Source organism: Cottoperca gobio, chromosome 11 (genome assembly GCF_900634415.1).
Source record: "Cottoperca gobio chromosome 11, fCotGob3.1, whole genome shotgun sequence".
NCBI lineage: Eukaryota > Metazoa > Chordata > Actinopteri > Perciformes > Bovichtidae > Cottoperca > Cottoperca gobio.
Genome location: NC_041365.1, coordinates 6,500,825 through 6,526,290, shown reverse-complemented (window position 1 = coordinate 6,526,290; position 25,466 = coordinate 6,500,825). Strand labels below are relative to the sequence as shown.

General features: G+C 41.6%; 3 protein-coding genes across 6 annotated transcripts in view; 1 reads left to right on the top strand and 2 right to left on the bottom strand.

Moving 5' to 3' along the window:
• Positions 1-253: 253 nt before the first annotated feature.
• On the top strand, positions 254-8,604 carry kat2b (K(lysine) acetyltransferase 2B). Its single transcript, XM_029443912.1, has 18 exons — positions 254-582; positions 1,607-1,733; positions 1,838-1,983; positions 2,298-2,384; positions 2,484-2,665; positions 2,760-2,951; positions 3,176-3,279; positions 3,398-3,523; positions 3,714-3,847; positions 4,162-4,370; positions 4,464-4,590; positions 4,693-4,803; positions 5,153-5,296; positions 5,389-5,503; positions 5,618-5,648; positions 5,738-5,801; positions 6,442-6,526; positions 6,986-8,604. Exons 1-18 carry the CDS (start codon positions 382-384, stop codon positions 7,177-7,179), a joined length of 2,379 nt encoding a protein of 792 aa, XP_029299772.1. The 5' UTR covers positions 254-381; the 3' UTR covers positions 7,180-8,604.
• A 3-nt stretch (positions 8,605-8,607) lies between these two features.
• Positions 8,608-13,517, bottom strand: sgo1 (shugoshin 1). Of its 4 annotated transcripts, none has more exons than XM_029443918.1 (10): positions 13,370-13,508; positions 13,015-13,169; positions 12,625-12,833; positions 12,451-12,506; positions 12,289-12,353; positions 11,141-11,965; positions 10,109-10,234; positions 9,594-9,764; positions 9,177-9,366; positions 8,608-9,084 (listed from the first exon to the last, which is right to left on the bottom strand). In XM_029443918.1, the coding sequence occupies exons 2-10, from the start codon at positions 13,157-13,159 to the stop codon at positions 8,934-8,936; spliced, it is 1,938 nt and encodes a 645-aa protein (XP_029299778.1). In that variant the 5' UTR covers positions 13,160-13,169; positions 13,370-13,508; the 3' UTR covers positions 8,608-8,933. The 4 variants fall into 4 exon arrangements, with proteins under 4 accessions (XP_029299778.1, XP_029299777.1, XP_029299776.1 ...); XM_029443917.1 differs by having other exon boundaries at positions 13,015-13,223; positions 13,370-13,500; XM_029443916.1 differs by having other exon boundaries at positions 13,015-13,517.
• Positions 13,518-19,679: 6,162 nt separating this feature from the next.
• The window catches only part of LOC115016234 (zinc finger protein 385D-like), a 14,463-nt gene continuing 8,676 nt past the window's right edge, over positions 19,680-25,466 (bottom strand). The window contains exons 4-8 of the mRNA XM_029443941.1: positions 24,114-24,282; positions 22,489-22,740; positions 22,226-22,407; positions 20,769-20,870; positions 19,680-20,395 (exon numbers count right to left, since the gene is read on the bottom strand). Of these exons, the coding sequence (XP_029299801.1) occupies positions 20,153-20,395; positions 20,769-20,870; positions 22,226-22,407; positions 22,489-22,740; positions 24,114-24,282 (948 nt within the window). The 3' untranslated portion in view covers positions 19,680-20,152. The remainder of the gene's footprint in view (positions 20,396-20,768; positions 20,871-22,225; positions 22,408-22,488; positions 22,741-24,113; positions 24,283-25,466) is intronic.

Genomic DNA, 25,466 nt, shown 5'->3' with positions numbered 1-25,466 from the left:
GTTTTTCTACATTTTTTAATAACTATCAATATAGTCTTTAAAACATTGAGTATTTGTATTAATTGTACTAATTCCTTTATAATGCATGACATTACCACGATTCAATAGTCACTGTGTGCACAGCATGGCAAGTCACATTTTATTCTATTACATTTGACCTTGAAATTTTGCTACAAATGGGTGCATTTTGTGACCTCTTCTCTGAATTGTAGTGAATTTGGCCTATCCCATTTGAGTCCCCTAGCGGAGGAAAATGGGCCTACAGTGAGAAATTAAAAAATAAGGATGAGCGCCATGTCTGATCCTCCGCTTGTGGAATAGAGCGGACGGCAGAGCGAATATTTCCCGGGCCGGGGGTCCCGTCGGGGTTCCGTGTGAATCATGGCCGACAGCGCTGGGATTCAGCAAGGTTCGCCGGCCATCGGGGCAGCGGGCCTGGTTCCGGCCGCTCCTGGAGCCGGGGGGACGGAGGGCTCCGGCGCCGCTGGAGGATCCGCACGTATCGCCGTGAAGAAGGCGCAACTCCGCTCTTCACCTCGGCCGAAGAAACTGGAAAAACTCGGAGTGTATTCATCCTGCAAAGTATGCTATATATGCAGATGGCTGACTTTAAAAACACCGATTTAAAGGGTTTATTCCTAATAAATCGTATTTCCTGGGCTTGGTTGCAATAGTTTACAAAATGCAAGCGCAGCAAAGGAAGCCATTGCCGCACTTCATTTTTTTCATTTTGCATGCACGGACCAATTATTGAAAGAGCGATATTAATAATCTAGTTAATAAAAGCGTTATTGTTGCAGGACCGTTAAGCGGGGGCCTTCCAGCTGCAAGCTTTCCGCTGTATGTATAATGTTACTATATTTCTGTCTAGGTGGGGGGTCGGTGAACGTAAACATTGGCTTGGCGCTGGTACTTGGGAGTAGCTGGCTGTGTTGCACAAGGGCTGCATCCCAGTGTGTGTGCTTCGTGCACGGTCTGAGGCTTTCCACGGGAAATGATACAGTGTCCCCGTGCCGTCTGTCAACGCACGGTGTTAAATAGAGACGATTTTATTGGTTTTATGCAGTATATCATCCGCAGAGAGGGACGGGGTCTTTGTTTTGACAGGGTGACAGCTGCTGGAGGGGCGGAGTTTGTTTTTGTTTCATGGCGCATGCTCAGTGCGGCAGCTCCAGCTGACGCTGACAGGCCTTCTCACAGCACCTCTTGATACTGTACAAAGTCAATCATAACAAATCTACATAAAATTGAGCGACATTGTCAAGTTTTGAAATGTATGTGTATGCTGCTACGGCCCATTTAATAAAATAATATATAATTAGGAAACGTTTAGGGCCCACAGTGTACTGTTGACTTAAAACAGCAACTCCACCTGCCAGCCGTGAAACACCATAACCACACAACCACAAACATCAAATTATTTCAGTTTTAGAATACAATTCAGCTTGTATTATTTTTTCTTCTTAAAAGATCATTACAACTTTAATCAGTTTATTGCTACTCACAATGACAGCTGAGTATGAATCCTTTGTTTCACAGATTAAAAAGGTGATTAATCTTCATCTGTATTCCTGCTTGTACTCATTTAAATTGTGTTTTTTCCTAGGCTGAGGGAGCCTGTAAGTGTAACGGCTGGAAAAGTCAGAACCCCCCTCCTACGCCCCCACGAACTGACCAGCAGTCCAGCACAGTAAACCTGCAGGAGCCTTGTCGGAGCTGCTCTCACACTTTGGGTACGTCAGCAAGTTTAAGAAAGAAGCTACAGCTGATAATAATACTAAACAGTACAGAGAATGGGATAAACCATTTTGAGGGTTATTCTTTTTTTTTTTCCTAGGTGATCATGTGACCCATTTAGAAAATATTTCCGAGGAGGAAATGAACAGACTTCTAGGTATTGTCCTGGATGTGGAGTATCTCTACACATGTGTTCACAAAGAGGAGGATGCTGACACTAAACAGGTCTACTTTTCCCTTTTCAAAGTAAGTCTCCACTTTTACAATCATGCTGTGTGTGTGTGTGTGTGTGTGTGTGCGTGTGTGTGTGTGTGTGTGTGTGTGTGTGTGTGTGTGTGTGTGTGTGTGTGTGTGTGTGTGTGTGTGTGTGTGTGTGTGCGTGCGTGCGTGTGTGTGTGTGTGTGTGTGTTTTCTTTCAGGTGTTTAAACAAATAGTTCTTCAAAGAACACATTTTTTTGTTTTTCAGTTTTTAAAATAACTAAATATAGTCTTTAAAACATTGAGTATTTGTATTAAGTGTACCAATTCCTTAATTCCATTTGTTCTACTTATTTTTCAGCTCTTGAGGAAATCCATCCTACAGATGGGTAAGCCGGCGTTAGAAGCACAGGAGAGTCCTCCATTTGAAAAACCCAGCATCGAGCAGGTAATCACATGTCTACCAAAGTTAATCAACTGCAAACACAAAAGAGACACAGATGTGTTCAGTGTGTTCCCATTCAGTTATTTTATTTTTTCCAAATAGGGGGTGAACAATTTTGTCCAGTACAAATTCAGCCATCTGCCGTCGAAGGAACGTCAAACCATTATGGAGCTGGCTAAGATGTTTCTCAACCAGATCAACTACTGGCAGCTGGAGACGCCCTCCCAGAGACGCCAGAGGGTTCCCAATGATGACGCAGCTGGATACAAAGCCAACTACACCAGGTAGAAGCACTGCCAGATGTCCTGCCAGATATGCTGTTAACATGCATCACACCTGTTTACACTCAGAGTTATGTCTGTGTTGTGCAAATTATAGATGGCTCTGCTACTGCAATGTGCCTCAGTTCTGCGACAGTCTACCCCGGTATGAGACCACTCAGATCTTTGGCCGGACTCTGTTGCGTTCGGTGTTCACTGTGATGAGAAAGCAACTGCTGGAGCAGGCCAGACAGGAAAAGGACAAGCTGCCACCTGAGAAACGCACACTCATTCTCACACACTTTCCCAAGTAAGAAAAACAAACATATTGAAACTCTGAGATTGAGCACAAAAGAATATACCAAAACCGTAATTATATATTTAGGCTAACGTATAATCAGCCACAAAGCAGAGGCACTCCCACACTACCCATGCGTGCACATTCCCAGTATCAAACCACGCAGTAACCACATACATGTGCGTATGAATGCCTTTTTATTATATTGTGTGGTTGTTGTTGTTTTTTTGGCACAGGTTCCTGTCTATGCTGGAGGAGGAAGTGTACAGCCATAATTCTCCAATCTGGAGCCAAGACTTCTTGGCAGGAGCGTCAGGAGGGCAGATCCCTATCCACACAGGTAACACTTCACAGTCACACCCTTCAAGATGACTTTAGATAGTGTAAGAAATGTCACTTAAGAATAAGATCATAAAAAGATGTTCTTACAGTATTCATTTCCTTTTGTTGCTCTGTAGTTATCAGTGCGCCCCCTGTGGCCAGGCCGTTGTACTACAGCACCAGTCCTGTGTCAGTGGACCCTTCCACCTGCGGCAGTGTCAGTCCTGCCAGGAAAACAGCTTCTGTACTAGAGTCAACCCCAGGTATTACAGTCAAACCGGCAATTACTTACACGGTTACAATGATTCCACTTGATTACATAACATCTTTGAGTAAACAGTGATCACCAGGTGTGAGTTAGCTTTGTGTTTTACAGTTATTATTGTGGCATTTGCACGTGAGCAAATATAAAAGTCTGAGATAACAGTACCTTCCTATGTGTCCGTGCATTAGTTGGAGAAAAGCGTAAACCCTCAGAGCCTCTCCCCCATGAGGAAAACAAGAGACCCAGGGTGGTGGGTGACATCCCCGTGGAGCTTATCAATGAAGTCATGGCAACCATCACCGACCCTGCCGCCATTCCAGAGGTAACCAGTTCCCATTGAACTTAAAAATGGGCTTAAAAAGATGCCAAAACACGATACTGCTGTATTATAAGTATGTTTGCAAAAGTCATATAAAGTTTAGAGAGAAATAATGTTCTTCATTTGGCAAGAAACATAATAAAATATGTAAATATCTTCTTCCTGGTAATGCTTAATGCTGTTAATGATCCAAGTCCAAGATGATTTCAGTGAAAGGGATGTGCAGTAGTGCTGTGTAGTAATCTGTTCACACTTGATGATGAGGACGATAGGGACAAAGGTGATCATCATTGTGTTACACCTTCCCTCCCGTGCAGACCAGTCTGCTGTCAGCTCACTCCGCACGCGATGAAGCTGCCCGTCTAGAGGAGCGCAGGGGGGTGATTGAATTCCATGTTATCGGGAACTCCCTAAACCAGAAGCCCAATAAGAGGATCCTGATGTGGCTCGTCGGCCTCCAGAATGTGTTCTCTCACCAGCTGCCCCGCATGCCCAAAGAGTACATCACGCGGCTGGTCTTTGATCCGTGAGTGCAACCCGTACTTCATCATCACTTATCGCATTCAGAGAAGTAGTGGAGGTGCATTCTGACTAAAAATGCATCTGTTTCTTTTGACAGGAAGCACAAGACGCTGTCACTGATCAAAGATGGCCGGGTGATCGGAGGAATCTGCTTTCGAATGTTTCCATCGCAGGGCTTTACGGAAATCGTCTTTTGTGCCGTCACCTCCAACGAACAGGTCAAGGTGAGAGCACTTCCTGTTTGTCCGCCTGGTAGAATTTATTCTGTCTGATTGGTGAGGTTTTTTTTTTTTTTACCTTTGTGCTTTTTGGCTGTGTTTTTGTAGGGTTATGGGACTCATTTAATGAACCACCTGAAGGAATATCACATAAAGCATGAAATCCTCAACTTCCTCACTTATGCTGATGAGTACGCCATCGGCTATTTCAAGAAACAGGTAACACGTCATGTCCATTAAAGTGCATGGTCCATGCTTCTAATACAATGCAATATTCTCTCTCCCCCTTCTCTCCTGAACCTCTTCACCGTGTGTGCATACAAACCTTTACATGACCTGCAAAAACAAATTTCAATTTGATTTAAGATATTGTAAGGAACTTTGCTATTTGTTTTTACACTACTACTGACATACATTTCTGCAAGTAAATTACTACCACTTGGCAGCATTTGTACTGCTTTTAACTTCCTTTACTTTAAAATTATTTAAAGTCTCATAATGATTCTTTTTTTCTAACATTTTTGTAGTGTAGTGTAGTGTAGTGTAACATAAATCTCCTCCCTCTCAGGGTTTCTCAAAGGATATCAAGGTTCCCAAGGCCAAATATGTGGGCTACATCAAGGACTATGAAGGAGCGACGCTCATGGGCTGTGAACTCAACCCCAGCATTCCCTACACAGAGTTTTCTGTCATTATCAAAAAGCAGAAGGAGGTGTGTGTGTGTTTTTATGCTTTTTAAATGTGTCCTTTTTTCTATCTTTGTACGTGCAATCACTATCTTTTGTTCCTATTTGTCTCCCTCAGATCATCAAGAAGCTGATAGAGAGGAAGCAGGCTCAGATCAGAAAAGTCTATCCGGGGCTTTCCTGTTTTAAGGAAGGAGTTCGGCAGATTCCCATCGAGAGCATTCCTGGCATACGTACGTTACTTACAAATATTGACTTCACAGTATGCAGTTTATCTTTCTCTTATACTATCTTACATTAATGGATGTCTTTAGTGTGGTTCATTTTACTCTCTTTGATATCAACAGGTGAAACTGGTTGGAAGCCTGTGGGCAAAGGGTAAGTGTGGCTCTGCTGCACAAGATTTGAACTTAGCAGAGTGCTAATGTCAAACTTAATGTTGTTTTTTGTTACTTATTGTTTTCTAGGAAGGAATTGAAGGACCCAGATCAATTGTACAGCGCTCTGAAGACAATCCTCCAACATGTGAAGGTGAGGGACAGACACACACATGCAGTCTTCCTTTAAAGGGGACATATTGGGCTCATTTTCACGTTTATACTTGTATTTTGGGTTTCTACTAGATCATGTTTAGATGCTTTAATGCTCTAAAAACACTTAATGTTCTGAATATAGTTGTATTCAAGCTCAGTTTTAGCGGCTGTATCTTTAAAACCCTCTCCCCAAAAAGCTCTGATTGGTCGGTCTTTATGGGTCTCTGCAGTGACATTGCAGTCGGGGAATGACTGTAGCGGCACTTTCTTTCTATAAATTGTATGGTTTTGAAATCACAACCTTACAGAAGTCTTCACGGCTCGTTTAAAGAAAAGGTTTCTGAATACGGGCTCTGTGCATTTCTCTGTATTGAGCGTTTTGATCATTTCACAGTATATATATATATATATATATATATATATATATATATATATATATATATATATATATATATATATATATATATATATATATATATATATATATATATATATATATATATATATATATATATATATATATATATATAGCACCTAGACCTGTTTTATAATCAAAAAAGACATTTAAACTTACATTTTATAATATGGGATCTTTAATACATGCAGACACTTGTATTCTTATTCTTTTTATGTCTTAGAGTCACCAAAACGCCTGGCCTTTCATGGAGCCGGTGAAGAAAACAGAGGCACCTGGGTACTACCAAGTCATTCGCTTCCCCATGGGTATGTATACAGTATATATCTGACCAGAGGATTTAAAGTGGGGCACACCTGCCAATACGCTAACCTAATTATTTACAATAACGAATGATAAAAATGACTAGTAACACATTGCAGATGAGGTTCATGGACACATCCGCAGTGCAGATGCATGCTGGGATTGTAGGCTTTGTCTTCTGGCTGAAAGTTAGTCTCCATAAGACAGTAATTGTTTACCATTCTCCACATTCCGTTCATTCAAAACTCATTTGCACTGGTATTTACATTTTTTTTGATTTACCAGTTACAGTGCAGATTGGAATAAATACTCACATTTAGCACATTCCAGTTGTTTTCACTCATAGTTGCTACCCACGTGGTATCAAATGAGCATAAAGAGACGAGCTCTAGGTACATATTCAGCCTTTGACAGGTCAAACATTCAAAAGCAGTATAAAGTAAGACATTTTTTTCTCCTCACAGACCTTAAGACAATGAGCGAACGTCTGAAGAGCAGGTACTACACGACACGCAAGTTGTTCATGGCTGACATGCAGCGCATCTTCACCAACTGTCGTGAATACAACCCTCCGGAGAGCGAGTACTACAAGTGTGCCAACTTACTGGAGAAATTCTTCTACACCAAGATCAAAGAAGCGGGCCTCATCGAGAAGTAGAAGACGTTTCTCCTCACCTTAACAAAAGATGGAACTATGAATGGTTAAGGTTGGGTTATGGGTCATGCAAAAAGAAACCATCTATATGCATGGAGTTAAGAATAGGACTACTGATTCTGGAGCGGATAGGTTTCAGAAACACATATCTTAATGTAAAAGGTGTGAACGGGTCTCAGATCAGCACTCTTTTGATGCTCGATGCATGCCGGCCCAGATCCTGAATCAGTAGCTCGGACTGATATTAACACTGAAAGAGAGGCCACAAGGGAAGGCCTCGCTGAAGGCCTGCAACTGTTACTGACAGTAAGCAACTGAAGCATTGCGTCTTCATATTTCATCACGCATCCCAAAGTCCCATGGAAAAGCAAGACATTGGAAGGTGATACATATTAAACAGGGCAGCAAACTTCCGTTATTATTTTTGTGTTAGACGTTGAAAGGCAACACAGAATGACAGCTGATTGGAGATTCACCATACACCTTACTTTGTCTCCCTCCCTCCATCTCTTCTCATTTCTTTTCATACTTTCACCCCCCCTGCCTTTTTTGAGCGTCTGCCTCATCCTCTCAGTTGACTCAGGTAGAGTTGTCAAGAGCAGTAGCCACATCTCCATTGTATTAAGTCATTACTCAAGTGTTACCTGTGAGGAACGTGACCGTGAGTTCAGGTTTTCCTGTCTATTTAACTTTGTTCCTGTGAGCGTGCACAGCGTTAATAAGGTCAACAGTTGTCTGTGCTGAGTTCATCCTGCCAAAAGAGGAATACATACTTTAAATTTGTACAGATTTGAATTATTGTAAAGCACTTATACCCATTGTATATTTTAAATGTGTATATATCATATATTTTCTGTTTCAGAACAAAAAACAAAACAATCTTTTTTCCCCCAATAAGCCGCATAGGGCAGTTTGACTATTGAAATGCACTTTTATTTTTCAAAGTATTAGTTAACATAAATAACAGCATCTTCTTTTCTTCAGAATTTGTTTGACATAAATTACCGCTGTTGACTAAGGACTAATTCAATTATCTAGAGTTTATTCTTATTTATGTTGTGTAATTTAAAAAGAATTATGCTTAAGACAAGGTCTTAATTTATTCTTTCTTATTTTTGTCATGCAGATGGAGATTAATAACTTTATACTTTGGAGATAAATGAAAAGATTGTGCAATACTATGTAGTTTTGCTGTTTTGTAAAAAGGTGTTTGTACTTTTCAAACTTTAGGAAAAAAATACATTTTGTAATATGTCTGGAAAAAATGATTTCATGCTCTTTGTACAACTGGTTTTAATGACATAGTATTAGCCTATTTTATAGACTGAATAAAACAGAAGTGAGGCTAATTTAGTGTTTGTAGTTTTTCCAACTCAAGGACTTCAAAGCTTTTCCTTGTTTCCACTTGCAAACATGACAGGACACAGCAGGTTATTAGTCTTTCAGGTCTTTTAATGGTAGGTTTTACCACTAAAATAATTAAAATGACTGTTACTATATTGTCAGATTTCTCTCTCATAATAAAAACATACAGAATTGAAGTAAAAATGACATTGGATTGGAAAATCTGGACATCTTCATAAAATAGCCATTAATATATTTAACAAGAGATAATGAGGAGAAATGCAGAAGAGAAGAAAGATTTGAGCTTTGCAGCAAACAAAGTCACAAAAACAACGTCTATCACATAAAGAAATACAACCATGAGGTCAAAACGAAATGATCACTTGTCAAAGTCTTAAAAAAGAAGAAAGAAATCACATTAATCCAACAAATGACTCAATGTATTTCTTTTCTCTGCTAATGGTATTCCTTGATTTCTGCACAGACCTCCTGCCAGACTTCTGCTTGAAAATAGGAGAGCGGAGGAACTGCAAGTCTGTGAACTTGTCTCCACGCCGAAGTTTCCTGTCAAGACGACAACATAACTGTTCAGCATCCATGCAGTGAACATATCTTGAATTATTTACAGTACGGGCAATATCGACATGTGAACTTACGCATTTATCGTGGGTTCCTTGTAGTCCACCACCATGGTGCAGCGCCGCTTGCGAGCAGGAACAGGGGTGGAGCATCGGGCATCGGAGGTCCGTGAACCAACACAGGAGAGCGTGCGATAGGCTGCAGGGGACAGATTTGTCACATCACACAGACTCAAGCCCCGCCCTGCTGTCCTTACACCAAACCCACCTGTAGAAACGTGAAGGAAGATGTGATCCAAAAGCAAGAAAAAGTCAAACAGGAGTTCTGTGTGTAAAAGATTTTTAAAAAAAGACAAAGAGTGCGAGGAAGCCAACGCATTGAAAAGTGACGATGCAATGAAAACGTGACCCGGCCAAGCCTCCCAAGTGCCCTCTGGTGCTGTGACCGAGATTTTAAGTCGACAAGCGGGTTTGGTAAGTGACATGTAAACGTACGTTTCTTGCACGTCTTGACCCTCTGGGGTGTTTTGTGGGGTAAAAGAGCAGGAGCTTCACCGGAGGAATCTCCAAAATTGGACAGGACGTTGTCTATTCTCAGCATCTCCACTTCGACCAGAGGGCTGACGGGCAGCAAATAGTCCTTCTCAATAACTCCTCTGTGAGGCTCTGAAAAACCAGGGCAAGCAAACACACATATTTAATTCACAAATGACAAAAAACACTCGAGCACAAAAATGAGCCATGAAACTATTTTCTAAACAAATCCCCCGGACGTCCTTGACACAGCAAGGTCATCGTGAGACAAGACGAGAGGACGGCATGAAGCCAGATGTGTGGGCTGCACTGAAGATCAGCTGTGCGAGGAGGTGCCTCGGTGAAGTTGAAAACATTAAGAAAATCATTTTAACTTTTGTGCAATATATTTAGTTAATTTCATAAGATGCAATTAGTTTCTGCAGAACAAAAGTCATTGATTGAGCAGGAATACGACGTCCTGAACATTTACTCACCGTGGTGAGTTTCCTGTCTCAACATCGCTGCGTCAGGGCTGTTAGAGAAGCTCGAGTCAGGGGAGGGATGAGCTTCTTCCTCTTCAGGCTCTACAGCCTTAGGACTCGACACCTCGTTTCTAAAGACTGCAAAACACAAAACAATTAAATAAATTGTTAAATTATAACTATGGCCAAAATGTTCTATCCCAATATACCGGTAGGTCATTTTAAATCTCGATAACGATGCATATTATGATGTTGCATGTTTTCTGGTAATTCAATAAATAAGCAGTCTATATGAAATAATCCACACTTGTATACTTCTGTGTAAATCAGATAGTTGACAAATGAAAAGTACAGAGTATCGTCTCATTCAATTAAGAACGTTTGTGCAAAATGAACAGTTTCAAGTAAAACTTTAGAGAGATAAAAAAATAAACGTTTCCTACACCGACTACGTTTACATGCACTATCAGTAATCAGATTAAGATCAATAGTTTGATTTAACTACACTGGGGTATTCCCAAAATCAGACTTAAGGGGTGTAAGAATGCAGGACTTGAACAAAATAGTTGAACGAATGAAGAACATTTTGCACACTACTCACAATTTATTATAACCAACATTTAGGTTGCAGATGGACCTTTATTCTGCAGAGGGAACCCTGTCCTGAACTGTGTGTATTCTGGGGTAATAGAGCTTAAAGGTTGGAGAAGCTTGTGACTGGAAGGTTGCCATTTGGAGTTTTAGTTGTTTTTTTTAAAATCGCATTGAACTTAGTGGTAATGTAAAAAGAAAACCACAATCTTAAAATAATTATTTTCCTTCAAAATATTTCACATCAGACTTTCTGAGAATTTTGAGTTAATATGTGCTCGTTATTATCAATTTAGACCGTAATTGTGTATCATGTTATCTTGATAAGATTTCATCACAATAGGATTCCATTGAAATTATCATATGAAATTATCGCACAGCCCTAATGATAACTATCTAAACTCTAATAAACCACAAATTAAACATGCAGTTTAAGAACACCTGAAAGCTCACCAGAGATCTCCTGTTTTGGGGGGATGTTTTCCTTCTGTCTGGCGACTTTGGAGGCCCGGCCTCTGCGTGTGGTGATCCCTTTGGTCTTGTCGGGGGAACTCTGTCTGCATCTGCTCTTCTGAGGGACATAAAGGCTGTCCTCCGACTCAGAAGATGGTGACGACTCGCTGGATTCATTCTGTTTGGAAACCGCAGGTGAAGCTTCCGTTTGCCGAGTCTCTTCGCTGACGACTGTGGATGGCTGATTGTCCTCCGCCTTGGCCTTGAACGGTGTGACGTGAACCGTCCCTTCACAGTCAAAGTCAAACGTGTCATTAAATCCCAGTGAGGTGTTGAGCTTATTTCCCTGTGATGGAGGTGCTGTTTTGGCCCGTGTGGCTGACCGGTCCCGACTCTTGGAGCGAGTTCTGCGTTTGGGATTCTCCCATGGTTTCTTTAATGGGGCACGGTCTGGTTTGCGGCCTCTCTCTGGCTTCTGTGCAGCAGGTTCTGGTTTGGTGCGGGGCTGCTGCTGGGCTCTTTTCCTGCCGGCCCGCTGATGGTTGTTTTTGGGTGGGACAGGTTCTGGAGTAGAATGCTGAAACTCCTCATTGTCAACAGGGTCGGCTATATCTGGTTCTGCTCCTTGCTGTGGCTGATTCGGGGTTTCAACATCACTGCAAATAGTCCCCAAGCCTGCGACGTGGTCCCCCTGACTCAACAAGCACTTTTCTTGCACACGCTCCGACCTCCTCCTGCTTTTTCTATCTGCATGGCGACGCCTCACACCCACTGTAGATGGTAGGTCAACCTGCTTTTCAGCATTCTTTTCAGAGGGCTGAGGGTCTGTGAAGAAAAAAGGACAAAAATCAACATTACAACTAGGGATGTCCCAGTCCGATCTCAAAGATCTCACTATCTGTGTAATAATGGGAAAAAGTATTTTTAATTTCTCATGTCTTTAAAGAATTAGTCAACTAGGTGATCTGAAGAACAGTCCATATTTAAATGTGTTCTGTGGATTGGTCCAAGAATAACAGTCATGGCTTAACACTTACTTAAATTAATTAATGAAACAGTATAAGTGCAAAAAGCTGACAATAAGTTAACTATTATGGCTAATCCTTCATTTTAATGTTAAGAACAGTATATATAGTTTGTTTATATACCTGCACAGATTGGTGAGGCTTTGCACCCAATGAGCTTATCAAGGTTCTGGCTGGTCCGCGTTGTCCTGTAAATTGAGAGGCAATATATCCTGATAGTCATAAAACTCAGGATAAAAGGATGTCATCAAAGTTTATGTGTTGACATTATTTTTTTTATATTACCTTGGCGAATCCACATGGTGTTTGGGTTCAACAAGGATGTTTGGATGTCTGAAGGTCTAAATCAACACAGAAAGAAATTCAATATTTTTCCTTTACAATGACACACAGTTCTTCAAAAAATATGGAATAGTTCATCAACAAACAGAGGACAGTGCACAGGTCTCCTCGGTGTACCTCTGAAGCACTCATTGCCAGAGCCTCCTGCTCTTTGAGCTTCCTCTTGAGCAGAAGTAGGTGAAGGAATAGAGCTTGTTGCTCCCTTTTCAGCTGCAGGATCACAGCATTGGCATGTCTCGCTTTTCCCTTTTCAGCTTCCAGGGCGACAGCTAGCTCTTTGTTGTTTAGCTGGACACCCTTCAGGAGGGTGTGGGTAGAGTGGACCACTGGGAGAAAACATGTGATGGATGTTAAAAACTTCATCTGCATGTCAACATCTTATGCACATCTACATGTCACAAGTTATGGTAATCACAAGTACTAGTAGTCTACATAAGTGTGGGAACATTTCTAAACGTACATTAAAACTGTAATTGTTAACGTGCAAGATAAGCCTAATTTTCTTACCACTGCTTTTGGTTATCATTTTGGACCGTCCTCTGCTGGGAGCTGAAGCACTAGCCAGCCGTTTGTTCCTCTTTTCCTTCATTTTCTCCTTTATGTCCGTCAGACTCTGCTGGTAGGACTTCTTCTGAGCCCGTTCTTTCACCATACCTCCAGATCTTTGTTTAGTTCACAACGTTTTTCTACGTTATCCAATTTCGCAACAACGTAGCCTGCTGATAAACCTCAGCAAAACAAACGACTAAGCTAACGTGCTAGCTACGTTAGCATGACGTTTAACATGAACGTAATCCAACAAGCTATCTCCGGTAGTTACAGTCCGCCGTCATATTTCAAAGCAACGTACAGTTAGACTTACCAGCACGAGTATAAAGTCAGGCTGTTTGTCGTGTAAATTATCGCTTCAACAAAATGCGTTAGTTAAGCAGAAATATAACAGTTCATCTATTTAAAACATCGTATCTCTCTTTGTGAGTTGACGTTCGAATTTTGAGCCGCGGCTGTTGATTGGTCAGAATTTGAGGATACGTCACTTCCTTCAAGTGGATTTACCATCCGCTAGGTGGCGCTAATGTATAGCAACAAATACAGTTAATTCTCTAGATAAGGAGATGTAACTGATTTGGTATTTATTATTCGTCTGCATTCCCTGATCATTTGAGACTAAACAGTAGCGTTAGACCACCACACAGCACAACAAATGTGTAATTATAATTCTTGCCGTTTTAATCGGCATCTTTTCACATTTTTCCTGTCTGTCTGTCTGTCTGTCTGTCTGTCTGTCTGTGTGAGGCAAACAAAGCCAAGCATAGTGGAGAACACTCACCACTGGAGAAATGGAGGCATGGTGCATTTCTTTAAAAAAGAAAATGGAAATTAGATTAGTATTTATCAAGGGTCAGGCTCATTCAGCCCATAAAAAAATACTAATTGGTTATTTATAATTGACGGGTGAAGATAAGAGCTTGAGCAGTGCTCTAAAGTGCTCTGCTGCATGTGGATAGAGCTGATAATTGTGTTAATCTAAAAGCCCACTGACAGGCAATGTTTGAGTTATATTCCTTGAGGTTTTTCTGAATTTTAAAATTAGATTGCACAGCAGCTCAGAAAGCAAGTTAATTATTAGATGAATACACATTTTAATTAGAGCCAGTAAGTCTTATGAGACTGTGCTCCAGTGTCTAGGGCATACAGCAGGGGTCAGGAACCCATGGCTCGGGAGCCATATATGGCTCTTTCGATAACGCAATATGGCTCCCAGACAATTTTGAGCTGACATTTAACATGATTAACAGGTAATAAATAATTATATTGTGTCATTTTAAAGTAAAACATTTAGCAGCGGATTTGTTTTTAGTTCTCCCCTCTCTTTCCTCCGCTTTGTCTCTGGCTGTAGGTGAAGGTGTTTTCACACGTGTGTGTGTGTAGAGGGCGGAGCCCCGCCCGTCGCGAAACCGAGCAGAGGAGAAACTGCACAAAGCAAGCAGTAGACCGGGGGTGTCAAACTCAATCACAGAGGGCCAACATTAAAAACTGGGACTACGTCGAGGGCCAAACACGGTCCACATTTATTGAACAGGATACACATATTGGATAAAGTGCAAAAAGATATGGAACATATTTAAGTCAACTGCAGACAGGTTGCTGAGCAGTTCAATTTAAATATCTGAGCTGCAAAGTCGGCAAATGGTCTCAGTTTATCAGCAGAATGCTGTCGGGAACACAGCGGGGGAGATGTTTGTCAGTGTTTGGAAACACGTAGTGACCAAAGTTTCCTTCTGCATCAGAGTCTCCCATAGGCAGCTCGGCTTATAAAGCTCTCACTGCATCATACATGTCTGTGATCACACGGCCCTGAAGCTGCAGGTTTAACTCTGAGATGCTTCGTTATGTCGCACAAACAGTCCAGCTCACATCGTCCCAGAGATCTGTGGTGTGTTTCCCTTTGCTTTCCAAAAACTTTCATTTCATTCACATATTTAGATTACTTCCTCGAATGTATTTCCCCGTGGTTGTGCCATGCAATGATTTACCAAAACCGGCGGGCCAGTTATGACAGACATATGATATTTTCTCGCGGGCCGGATATAATTGCCTTGAGTTTGACACCCATGCAGTAAACACTGAAACGTGCACATAAATGAGATAAATAACGTAAGCGTTTAGTTTATTTAATAAAAGAGCACGTGTTCAATGAAACACTGATACCGCTATTAGTACTCGGAGAAGTGTTATTTTTAAAAAATGCACGCATAAAGTTGCATTCAAATCTATTAAATATATGGCTCTCAAGGAAATACATAAAAAAATATTTGGCTTTTATGGCTCTCCCAGCCAAAAAGGTTCCCGACCCCTGGCATACAGTATACACATATGTGTCCACACATACACCTAAGCCACTCTGCTTCCATGCCGAAAGTAACCATTACTATCTTTCTCAGGTTTTGCTCAATAAATGTTCTGTAAATATTGGATTACACTGAATAACTCGTCATGATCTCATTTACTTTCCAAAGTCAAACAGGCATGTCTTACTTGGCAGGGTGCAGGGAAGGAACTCACACCTTTCCTTCATGGCACTGCAGCTAATGGAACATCCATTTGGACATTCTGTCAGTGAGGATCCAAGAAAGTGTCCATGACAGCCAACTGGATGGCATATTGAGGCTACAGGAGGGGCTTGGTAAAGCTTGGGTGTTGTCAGTCTCACCCTTAAAACAAATGACTTCAGCAGGACGCCTCAGCTGTGAAACAGGCCTGTACTTTTAGGTGAGACCCCTGAGTAAAGCATAGACAGTTCTTGATTTAGCTGACTTTTCTGACAAATATTTTTACACTATGGGAGTGTGTATGTATAGATAGCAGTTATGCTTTATTACAAACTAAATAAATACAATTTTATTACAGTGGGAAATCTCTAACCTGCAGCTAACATCATACATTGTTTTTAGTAACACCTTTAGTATAGTTTAGGGGTCGGAGTAAGTGATGTAGGTATGAGTGCTCTGTTACTAAGTGGGCTACAGACCTGTAATGACTCACTGTTTTAATAATAAGATCACTTCTATTTGTGTAAAATATGTATTTTTTTTGCTTAAAGCTAGTAAATGTTGCAGCTGTGGCCTCACAGCACGGAAATAGTGAGTGGTGTGTTTTGTGTGGGCAAGTTTTTTTGTGAGTCAGTCTATATTAAAAAGAAGGAAAAAGGGAGTACAACATAAAGACAGACAGATAGACAGCCAGAGGGGACTCTACATGTTGTAGCTCAGCTTGCTTTGTCATTTCATGCCACCCCTGACTATCTACGTGTCAGATACCTGGAGAGAAACGTATTATCACAGGTACAGAAAAAGAGCCGGATAAGAGTGAGTGATTAAAATCAAGAGAGCAATGTGAAATTAGGCCACACATGGATACAAAGAACAGATGACGACGAGCATCAACACTGATGAATATTTCGCCTTTTCTATGTATTTATCAACTGACGTGATGCACTGATATCTTTATTAAGAGATAACAAACTGATCTCTGTCCAGTCACGTCTCCACCTCACCAATCGCTGTCCAGACGGTCTGACTGGCCACTGAAAAGATTTCTACCAGATGAAAAGAATTAGCTCTAATCTGTGCACTCGCCTCAGCTGGGGCCAAGAATACACAGCCCTACTTTTTTTTAATATGGAAAATGTGAGCATGGTGTCATAATCACAATTTATGGTAATGAAGGCATAACACAGGTTGTGGCATCAACCCTAAAAGCAACCTGTAAGACAGAAGTAGATCAGGAAATCTGATTATGACTCATTTTATGGATCTTAGATTGATGAGAAACTGTACGACGGATAACCAGGTGGCCACCTACATCTTTAGTGTAAGTCACACACGTTATTTCCATTAGGATTCTTAATGCAAGATATCAAAGAGTCAAGAATCCTGGAGATTAAGCAACTTCCAATAAACCAACATGACTCATACCATTATCAATAAAATCACTCCACATCTAATACATTTTTTTTTTTTAAGTATGGTGAGTGATATGAGACTAGATATCATCTTTTCCTGGTTTTAAAGGCTGCATTACAGTAAAGCGATGTTATTTCTTGAATTTACAAGACTGTTCTAGCTGCTCTATTATCTGCCTTTATCCACTTAGTAATTATATCTATTACTGATGATTATTTATCAAAAATCCCACTGTGTGAATATTTTGAGAAAGAACCAATAGTCAACAATTACGTCACAATAACAACATCAAGGTATTTGGTCAAAATATCTTGATTTTTGATTTTCTCCATATTGCCCAGCCTTAAAGTTGATCTTATTCTTCCATATTTCCTGTAAGCTTCAAAATACACTTTACATTGTGTTGTTGGCTACAAAAAAGAACTTATTCCAATTTTCTAGCGACATATAAACCTATGTTTGGGTACCCGTTCTTTTCGTTTGCAAGCCCACACTATAACACAATTAATCATCTAAGAAAGACAATATGCATATAACTGGTCCACTGGTGCAGTGATTACTATACATGGAACATCCCACAATGCATTTCAATAATTTCACCCTCTCTGGGTGTGAGCAATGTCTGACAGTCGTCATTGCAAACAAACTAAACTGGAGCTTTTATCAACACGTCCCTTTGAAACCAGACAAAAGCAGCACTGAGCCCCAGACACACAATCAACTCTCCGTGGGGTGCAGCGTGGTCATTACGGCTTGCAGCCTGCTTTTTGGACACCCTGCTGAGCCATTTGCTTCACAGTCTACATCCCCTCCGTTTACTGATCTGGTGCTCCATGACATACCGGTGCACTCCCTCCGCAGGACCGGAAAGTCTCACAGGGGCTAAACAAATCCTGTCCTGGTGCTGCAAGAGCAACAATTGCTACTTAGGAGAGAACTTAAACTGACAGCTGTGTCTAAACTTTTACTCGGGACAACTGTTGATGTGTGTTGAACCAGACAGATGGTGTTTGTGCCGCAGCCACCCTCTGCCTACTCATCTTTTGTTTACCTACTAGAGCCATAAAAATCACATAAAACAAGGGCAGCTTTTACAGGTATTTTGGTGTAGGAGTGCCAACCTAAGCTGTTTAGCATACAGACAAGAAAGCAGTGTATTTCCCAAAATCTTAAACTATTCTTCAATAATTTCTCTAACTTTTTTAAAGTACAATGGTTGTATTTTGGTAACATGTTTCAGCTGATTTATTAAACCTAATTTATACCATACTTATTTGAAAGCAGAATTTGAAAAGCACTTTTGAGAATACAGGTTGCAGTTTTATTTTCCAGTTGAATTGTTCCAGTTGGTCGTATCTCATTGCACTTATCCATTACTACCTTTGTTTTATTGTATGCAGAAAATGCTGCATCCTCACGCCAAGAGCTTATTACAGTCTTTTTTCGATCTGACCTGCCCTCACATGGCACGCAAAGGTCCGCTTTGTACCTTTGTACTCTCTCCAGGTAGCAGAGAATAAAGAATTCCCTGGATGCCAAGTCAGGCTTTTTGTGTTGCTGACATGTGTTTATGTGTGCATGTGCGCATGCCTGCCACGAATTCGCCAGAGGAGCGAGAGACAGAAAGGCCGTGGAGAGAGTAACCGGGAACACAATGTGAGATAACGAAAGAAAGATGACAAAAAGTGAAAGAGAAAAGGCAGTGAAGGCTGCCGAGGGAACGAGCCAAAGAGTTAAGAGGCCAGAGAAGGTCTGGATTCTGACAGCCTGTGGAGAATAGAGCGTCCCACACACAGATGTTCACAATCATCACCCCGGACAATTAATATTAATGATAATGACTGCCGTGACAACTAGGATTATCATGAGGCCTTGATTGATTTGAACGTAATTCTCTGAATTGGCCTGTAGAATTAGTTGCTTTGGAGCGGCTGCGAGAGGCAGAAGCAAAACATATCTCACTAATTCATAGTACATAGGTCGTAGAAAGGAGAATAAGCAGCAATCACACAGTCCTCTGACCTGATGGAGACTATATAAGACTTTGACGTCTGAGAAAGGTTAAACGTTTTCAGTTGTTTAATTTTCACATCAGTCAAAAAATAAGGGACAATCTGATCTATATCTACGGTAGACAATCAGTAGCACACACTCTCTTATACCTCCAGGCTTCCAAAATTAACTTCCTTTAAAACATAAGCTTTAGTGAAATACCTGAGTATAGACTAAGAAAAGACGTTTGTGTGGTACTAAGTAGCAAAGGAGGATGAAATGGGCTTTGATCTGGGTCTGAATGCAGAGAATTATGGGTCTTGGCGGAGTGGATGCGCATCTACATTCCTGGCGGTGTCTCGGTGAACACGTAGGCAAGGAGCTGAAGAGACTAACATAGACGTTTGTTATGGCACATGCGTCGGATTTAATGGAACAAAGATGTACCATCATATGAACACCATACGTTCGAAGGATATTGCACGTATTTATTGAATATAATGCATGTTATGGAGCATTGAATTGGTAATAAAGAATTTCTTTGGAATCAAACAGGAGTCTCCACAACTATTGTTTATTGGAAAATAATAAACATGTTCAGTCAAGCATGCATATCTGCACACACACAAACACACACAGTTATAGTCATCATTGAAGTTCACTATATACAGTACATCTTTCTTATATATATATATATATATATATATATATATATATATATATATATATATATATATATATATATGTATATACTGAATTAAACTGTTCATTTTTTTGATTGTCATATCGATGATCAGCATCTTAAAACATGTTTATTACTGGAGGAATGAAGCAGTAGTGCAACAAACATGTTGTAATAAGTTTTATTTCTATGATGGCTATATCTGCGCATGCAGTCACACACACACACACACACACAGACACACACACACACACACACACACACACACACACACACACACACACGCTCACACCAGACAATCCTCTCTCATTTGCTGCTCTGTACTTCCTCCGTCCCTATCTACTTTATGGTTTTGGGCCGAGCAAATAATCTTCGGTCCTGTTCCATGGCACCCGCAGTATCTGTTGTTGGTGGAGCGCGGTGAAGGCTGTCTTATATCACATCTTGTTCAGGTCTCAGGTCTGCTTTTAGCTGCAGTTCAGAGCTGATTGAGATGTGGACGGGGTCAGTAGGGGGAAAACAGCACCGGTGTGTGTGTTGAACAGATGGGTCCAGGGGCCGGATGCATCAACGCCTGAGGGAGGGGCTGACTCTGAAACAGGGCGGGGCTCGAGTTCAAGGCAGGTCGGAGAGAGAAGGGCGGCAGCGTTGCCATGGCAGCAGCAGCGGCAACAGAGAGTTGACGTTGTAGGAGACAGGAGGCCAGAGGTTTGGTCAGGTCTTGGTTCTTACGTAGAGCGAGACGAATCTGAGGAGGGAAAACACAGACAAACAAACTGCAATCAAGGTTTTTTTTCCTCTCTCAGTATAAGTAGGAAACCAGAGAAGGACAAGGAGATAAAGTGTAAGCGGCTACTTGGCCAATAAAAGTTAAAGCTGTCCCAGTTACTGCCAAACAATCTCATCATGAATCTTCTCTCCTTTTTTAACGTACTGAGCCTTTTGGTCCCAAGACAATGTCATAGGGTTACAAGATTCTTCAACCCGCATCGCTGAGGATTGGCCTTTGGATTGGAAGTTAGGGAGTCGAGCTTCCTGGAAGAGGCTCTAGAGAGTCAACCGGTGTACACAAACACAATGATGAGGGCTGAAAGTAAATCAAGCAACAGTTGAGTACTCACTGCTTGGAAACTCTGGTGATGCTGGGTGGGAGTGTAAGGGCTGAACTTAGGCTTGGCTGGTTTACCTGCTGCTCTATCCTTGTGTCTCCTACTGCTGATGTGCTGCAGTGGAGGAGAGAAACAGGCAGATAAACACCAGGCAGACGCACAAAGACGGAGCACAAAGAAAGAAAGCATTTTCGTCTTTCTTTGTTCATTTGAATAATCACAGAAGAGGAAATTAAAGGTTGGTAATTTGACGATTCGGGCAGCATGTCGATATTTAGTTTGTTCTGACTTTGAGGCTAAACATATTCATCAGTGGGCGTCGTTTTGATTTGATTGACAAGCACAAACAGATGGTTACGGCCACGCAATCAGTGGTGAACTGCTAAATATTCATGAGCACCTGGCCAAAGTTAACTTTCAGACCAACACTGTGCATTCATATCACGAACAGAACATCACATTCAGATGCTCGCAGAAAGAGTCTACGCTCAGTAGCTTTGTGCTCATTATCTTTGGAGATCTGTGATTTTAACTCACCTGCAGCGACAGGCGTGAAATGTTCACGCTGTGATTTGGAATAAAGTATGCACAGTAATGAATTGCCTTTCTGTTATGCATGATGGATAAAGTGATGATGGAACTGTTAATGCTTTTCAGCGACTGAACTGCGTGAGTGGCAAATCTGTGTGACAGCTGACCTTTTCATAGCTTCACATACAAGAAGAGAAACTAGGAAGTAGGAAGTGTGAGGAGCTTGTTTCTCTGTCACCCAAGTGTAGTTACTGCTCAAGCAATGTAGCAACTACGGTCAGTTGGTTAGTCTTCTTTATTGTGTCATGCACATGTGCAGGGACTTTAAGACACAATATTTTTTTATTTGAGTACTTCCATGTTGATGCTACTTTATATTTGCGTGGGGGGTGTGTGGCGCAAATTTCTTTTAGTTCACCCCTCTCCTTTCCTCCACTCTGTCTCTGACTGTAGGTGTGTGTCGCCGCCCTTCACGAAGTACAGCGGAGGAGGAAATGTGAATACGCAAAGCAAAAGAAATGTTTTCAATAATAAAACAAAAAAATACTTTTTAATAAAAATAAAATAGCTTTATCTACATTCTCTGTACCATTAATAATCTCCCGACCACTCAGATTTATCTTTTGACCCTTTGGTAGAGGGGCTGGATGGAGGGAGATTCTCTATAGTTGAGGTACCTTTATGTAACTATTCATATTACACACAGATCCCAATATACCATGTTTTCTTATACATAAGGAACAATTTGCACTGAGTTTTGAAAAGTAAGAAATAGGGGAATTAGACCTCACTAATCCAAGGATGTCCAACATCTGATGTTTGGAGGTTCCAATCCCATATCTGCACTAAAACTGGTCTCTGTAATGTGTCTGTGTTAATCAGTATAACAACTAACCCTTCTAAGCTTTGTTATTGACCAGACATGTTCAACAACTGACCTGTTTGAGCTGAGTCTCGGAGTTGACGTGCACATCGCAGATCTCACAGTGGAAGGTTTTGTTCTGGAGTCCCGTTGGCGACTCAGACGGCACAACCAACTTGGCCTTAACCCCCGTCCTCGGGAATGACTTGATGGCCCCATGCCCACTCCTTGCCTCCAGCATTGTCTTGTGCTTAGTGCCTGAGCAGATATAAAGTCACGTCAATAAAGCATCAAACATAGCACAAGCAGTCGAAGCTTGACTACGGCAGCGCTTCTCACCCATGTTGTGGGCCTGCAGCTGGGAGGCAGAGTTCACGGCAACCTTGCAGAGGGAGCAGTAGAGAAGACGTATAGCTTTCCCTTCTTCCGTTTCCTCCTCTGGAGCCACGTCCATCTCTCTGTCTATTTGTGTCTCTTTCTCTGGTGTTCTCGAGCTGGGCGACAGGGAGGGTTCAGAGGGTGCATTCACAGTTTCAGTGGGGCCGGTGCTCGACGGCGCCTCCTCTGAGGTAGGGTCTGGGGGTGAGGGTTCTGAAATGAACGCAGAAAGTAACAGAAAGATATTATTAAGACAGCGTAAGTAGTGTGGGAAACAACTAGAATCACTACCTCATGGGCGTATGCCTCCGCCAACCAGTCAAGTTGCAGTTGCCATCAATGTCTGTCCAAAATGTCATACATTTATAATTTTAGCCTTTTAGACATTTGTGTGGAATTGCCATAAATACGACAATATTGTGTTTTGTGAGGTCACAGTGACCTTGACCTTTGACCACCAAAATGCAATCAGTTCATCCTCGAGTCCAATTGGACGACAAATTTGAAGAAATTCTCTCGAGGCGATGCTGAGATATCGTGTTCACAAGAATGGAACGGACGATCCCAAAACAGAAATAAAGTCTAAGCGGCTACATTAAGAAGCAACGATTGCATACCATGCTCAGAGACAGAGATACAAACTCACCAGGCTACAGGTGATTATGAGCACAATCAACCTCTATAATCACACTAATAATCAATGATTTCCCCAAGGATCTGCCTCCCAACACTTAAACTCACAGTTTAGTATAAAAATAATTTGGCTCTATTATCTTTTGTGAGACTGACTTGTAAGGTTCCCTGGAGGAGCGCGTGCTGATTTAAGGATTCATTCTTTGCTAATAACTATGATTAGCTCTGCCTAGCTGAGTGGGTGTCTGTTTGTTACCATTGACTCCACACTCTTAGAGGCTGTTTGCTGTAGTAATCTTTGAAAAGCTCTCCTGCCATCTCATCCACCTCCCTGAAACTAAATCCAAACTGGAAATGATCACTCGTTCTCTCACTCTTCAAACGCACTCTCGATGTCAAGCACAATTCTAAAATCGTTTTGCTTTTTAGCTTGCAGCCAAATGTATTATTTTCATTCTGTAACGCCCACACACATGCAAAAGTAACACATCAGCACTGGCACACACAGACGTGTTGGAGAGCAGTCGATGCTTTGACACACCTCCACACTTAATATTGACACATTTCCAGGCACACATGTCCTCACACACACTATACAGTTACCCACTCATCATATTCAGAGCATTTTCTATGTGTTTTTGATCACAGGAGACCGCTCAAGAGGTCAATAAATGTAGAAGGAGCGGAGAATAATGCTCAACCTTTAATCTCTTCACTGTGAAACCCAAAGCAGGAGGGGATTCATCACATCAAAGAGTTAAAGTCGTGACTGGGAAGAGGAGGTTTGAGCTCGACATTCCTATATCTAACGTTGTCATACACACACACACACACACACACACACACACACACACACACACACACACACACACACACACACACACACACACACACACACACACACACACACACACACACACAGGTGAAGCCTTCGTGCTTGCAGATACACACACCTCCTGATGTTGTTTCAGAGCTGGAGGGCTGTGAGCAGGGTGACGGGAGGATTTGCAATGTGGTTTCCTTGGCGACCGGTTCAGAGTTCCTGATCTTCAAATCGGGGGCGTCCATCGTTTTCAGCCTTTTACCGTGTTTGGTGCTTGTATAATGGGAAGAAGCCTGCGCCTTTGCACACAACATCAAATACACAAAAACACAATTATAGCGATGTGAACCTTACAATGTTTTTTTTATTTCAAAGGCACAATACATGACTCAAAATGATGCAGACAAACTAGTCCATGCATTTGTTACTTCAAGGCTGGATTACTGCAACTCATTGTTATCAGGTTGTCCTAAAAAGTCGCTTAACACTCTTCAGTTGATCCAAAATGCAGCGGCACGTGTATTGACAAGAACAAGGAAATGGGATCATATTACTCCTGTATTAGCTGCATCTGCACTGGCTCCCGGTAAAATACAGAATAGAATTCAAAATCCTTCTCCTGACTTACAAATCAATTAATGGTCAGGCTGCAGCATATCTTAAAGATCTCATAGTACCTTATAAACCAACTAGAGCATTACGCTCCCAGACTGCAGGGTTACTTGTAGTTCCTAGAGTCTCTAAGAGTACAATGGGAGCCAGAGCCTTCAGCTATCAAGCTCCTCTCCAGTGGAACCAGCTTCCAGTTTGTGTTCGGGAGGCAGACACACTCTCCACATTTAAGAGTAGGCTAAAGACTTTCCTTTTTGATAAAGCTTATAGTTAGGGCTGGCTCAGGTTTGCCCTGGATCAGCCCCTGGTTATGCTGCTATAGGCTTAGACTGCCGGGGGACACCTCCCTGCTCTCTTCCTTCTCTTCCTCTCTCCTCCCCTCCCTCTCTTCTTCTCCCTCTCTATCTGTATGCATTTATGTAAATGTATGTTACTAACTCATCATCCGGGGTATTATCCCCGGAGTTTCTGTGTCTCTCATGTGGCAGGTTGCCACTGATAAAGTTTACAGTCAGGATCATGAATCGTGGCTGCGCCTGCTGACCTGGTCCTGCTGGACACCGGGAAGCCTTTTTGACATTTTCCTGGATTCATCCAAACTTTCTCTTTTTCAACACGACATAATTTCTGTCAAATGTTGTATTTGTACTATGTTGTTTATCCTGTACACACGACATCTATTGCACGTCTGTCCGTCCTGGGAGAGGGATCCCTCCTCAGTTGCTCTCCCTGAGGTTTCTTCCATTTTTCCCCCTTTAATTATGGGGATTTCTTTTAGGAAGTTTTTCCTTGTGCGATGCGAGGGTCTAAGGACAGAGGGTGTCGTATCCTGTACAGTCTGTAAAGCACACTGAGACAAATGTGTAATTTG